At 42.0% G+C, this 2344-nt stretch overlaps 1 protein-coding gene across 1 annotated transcript; it reads right to left on the reverse strand.

The window, feature by feature from the left end:
• Positions 1-191: 191 nt before the first annotated feature.
• LOC129669259 (olfactory receptor 52E8) lies at positions 192-1139 on the reverse strand. Its single transcript, XM_055597422.1, has one exon. It carries the CDS (start codon positions 1137-1139, stop codon positions 192-194), a length of 948 nt encoding a protein of 315 aa, XP_055453397.1.
• Between the last annotated feature and the right edge of the window lie 1205 nt (positions 1140-2344).

The raw sequence follows: 2344 nt of genomic DNA on the forward strand, positions 1-2344 counted from the left end.
TTCTTCTTCTTCTTCTTCTTCTTCTTCTTCTTCTTCTTCTTCTTCTTCTTCTTCTCTTTTTTTCCTTTTTTTCTCCATTTTTGGGCACAGTATTTTTGTCTCTTTTCCAGTTTTCAATGGACTAGACACAAAATAACTATTTTCAATGACATGAGACAAATTGTGGAACAAACTCTCCAAACTGCTCTTGGCTAGTGATCTTTCTGAAACAAAATCCTCAGCACTCGCTCACGAATCTGCTTGGTCCTTACCCCATAGATCACAGGATTTAGAGCTGGGGGAACAACCACATAGAGATTGGCCAAGAAAATGTGGATATATCGGGGCACATTATGGCCAAAACGATGTGTCAAGAAAGAGAAAAATGCTGGGGTGAAAAAGGTTAGGATAACACCTATATGAGAGCCACAGGTATTCAGAGCCTTGAGTCTGGCCTCCTGGGAGGGCAGACAGAACACTGCATGGAGGATCCTGACGTAGGATAGAATAATAAGAACCACATCCAGTAATAAGAGAACAATGTTGCTAAGACCAAACATGATGTTGACTTTGATGCTGGCACAAGCTAGACGGGCAATGCCCATGTGTTCACAGTAGGTGTGAGGGATGATGTGGTGTCCACAGTAAGGCAGCCTCAGGAGGAGAAACACCAGCGGAGCAACCATGTATAGGCTTCGCAGGACAGCGACACCTGCGATGACACCAATAACTTTGTTGGTGAGGATGACAGTATATTGAAGAGGCTTGCAAATGGCAATGTAACGGTCAAAGCCCATGGCCAACAACATAATGCTTTCCATGACAGTGAAGAAGTGGATGAAGAACATCTGAGAAAGGCATCCTCCAAAAGATATTTCCCTGAGATTGAACCAGAAGATGCCCAACATTTTGGGGATGGTGGCCGTGGTCAGACCCAGGTCAATGGAATCCAACATAGCTAGGAAGTAGTACATGGGCTCATGAAGACTACGTTCAGTTTGGATCACAAATAAAACAGTAGTGTTCCCCAGGATTGCAATGAGATAGAGAAAACAAAAGAGAAATCCAATCCAGATGTGTGCATCTTCTAGCCCTGGGATGCCCAGCAGGAGGAAGGAAGAAGGATGGACTCGTGTGTCATTAGACAGAGACATTCTCATTCATAGATGCTGTGCATGATGCAGATGATACGCTATAGTCCAATTAGTGTGACTGTCTGTCTACTCAGACTTTTGTCTTCATTCCTGACCAAATATAAAAATAACCTTTTAATCTTCTGTTCATATTTGGAGAACGAGCGAAATACTCTCTTTGTTTTGTGTACAAGCCTCCTGAACTTCACACGACATCAGCTATTGGGCCACTATGACTGCACTGAACTCATGTAGTAATAAAGACTGATACAGAGAGGAGGGGTGGGAAGAAATGCAGACTGCAGGGTGGCCACGGATGCAGGCGATGGATGGATGAGGCTCCACGGTCGCCTTAAAGGTAGAGTTGCACGTGCTTCTGCCTAGAAAGCGTGAGAATTACTCAGGTATTTGTTATCTTGACCTTTCCCTGTCTGAGAAGCTAACACCCCCAAATGTGTTCTGTACAATGGTGCTGTGTGTGGGGTTATGCACAGAGCTGGTCTGGGTCTAAGACTTACCTTCCTTTTTTTTTTTGGTTGCATGAAAAGGTTGTGTCATGTAGAAGTTCTCTATGTTTTCATAGGTATATGAAGAGATAAGTTGTAATTGTTTCAATTTATAGTATAGGAAAAAGTCACTCGTGTTTATTATAACTCCATTACAAAGTCTCACCAGGTTTGGAAAGTAGATAAGGACAATGAGAAGGAAAAGTAATCCTTGGCAAAGACCGTTTTGCTCTCTCTCGTAGCTATGGTAAGAACATAAGTGGAAAGACTGTGTTAAGATAGAGAATGGTTTCATTTGTTCAGTAAGTAAATAGGTGCTCCAGTAAAGGAACTCCCAGATAGGACCAGATATTGGAAGAGAGTGACACAGTCCCCAGTGTGCTTCTGCACTGTGCAGAGGTGAGAAGAGCCGGAAGAACGCAAGCTGTCTCTGCTTAGTCTTTTTCGGTCTATCCCAGGGCCAGATTAATGGATATTGCTATTACAGTAAATTCTGAACAAGTGGTAAGCTAAAATGAAGGATACCAGCATGAAGCTCGTTGCTTCACACCTATTCACAAAATTATTGTGCTAATAATGTGAAAGAAACTGGTTGTATTATGTATAATTGTACACAAGAATATATTCAATTTTAACAAGACTCTTGAAAAATTCAAGGTGTCTATCAAATATGTTTATGAATGTAATCTGCCTTGGGATACGGTTGATATGGGTGAGTAAGCAAAG

This window comes from Psammomys obesus, unplaced genomic scaffold (assembly GCF_907164565.1).
Source record: "Psammomys obesus unplaced genomic scaffold, mPsaObe1.curated_primary_1811, whole genome shotgun sequence".
NCBI lineage: Eukaryota > Metazoa > Chordata > Mammalia > Rodentia > Muridae > Psammomys > Psammomys obesus.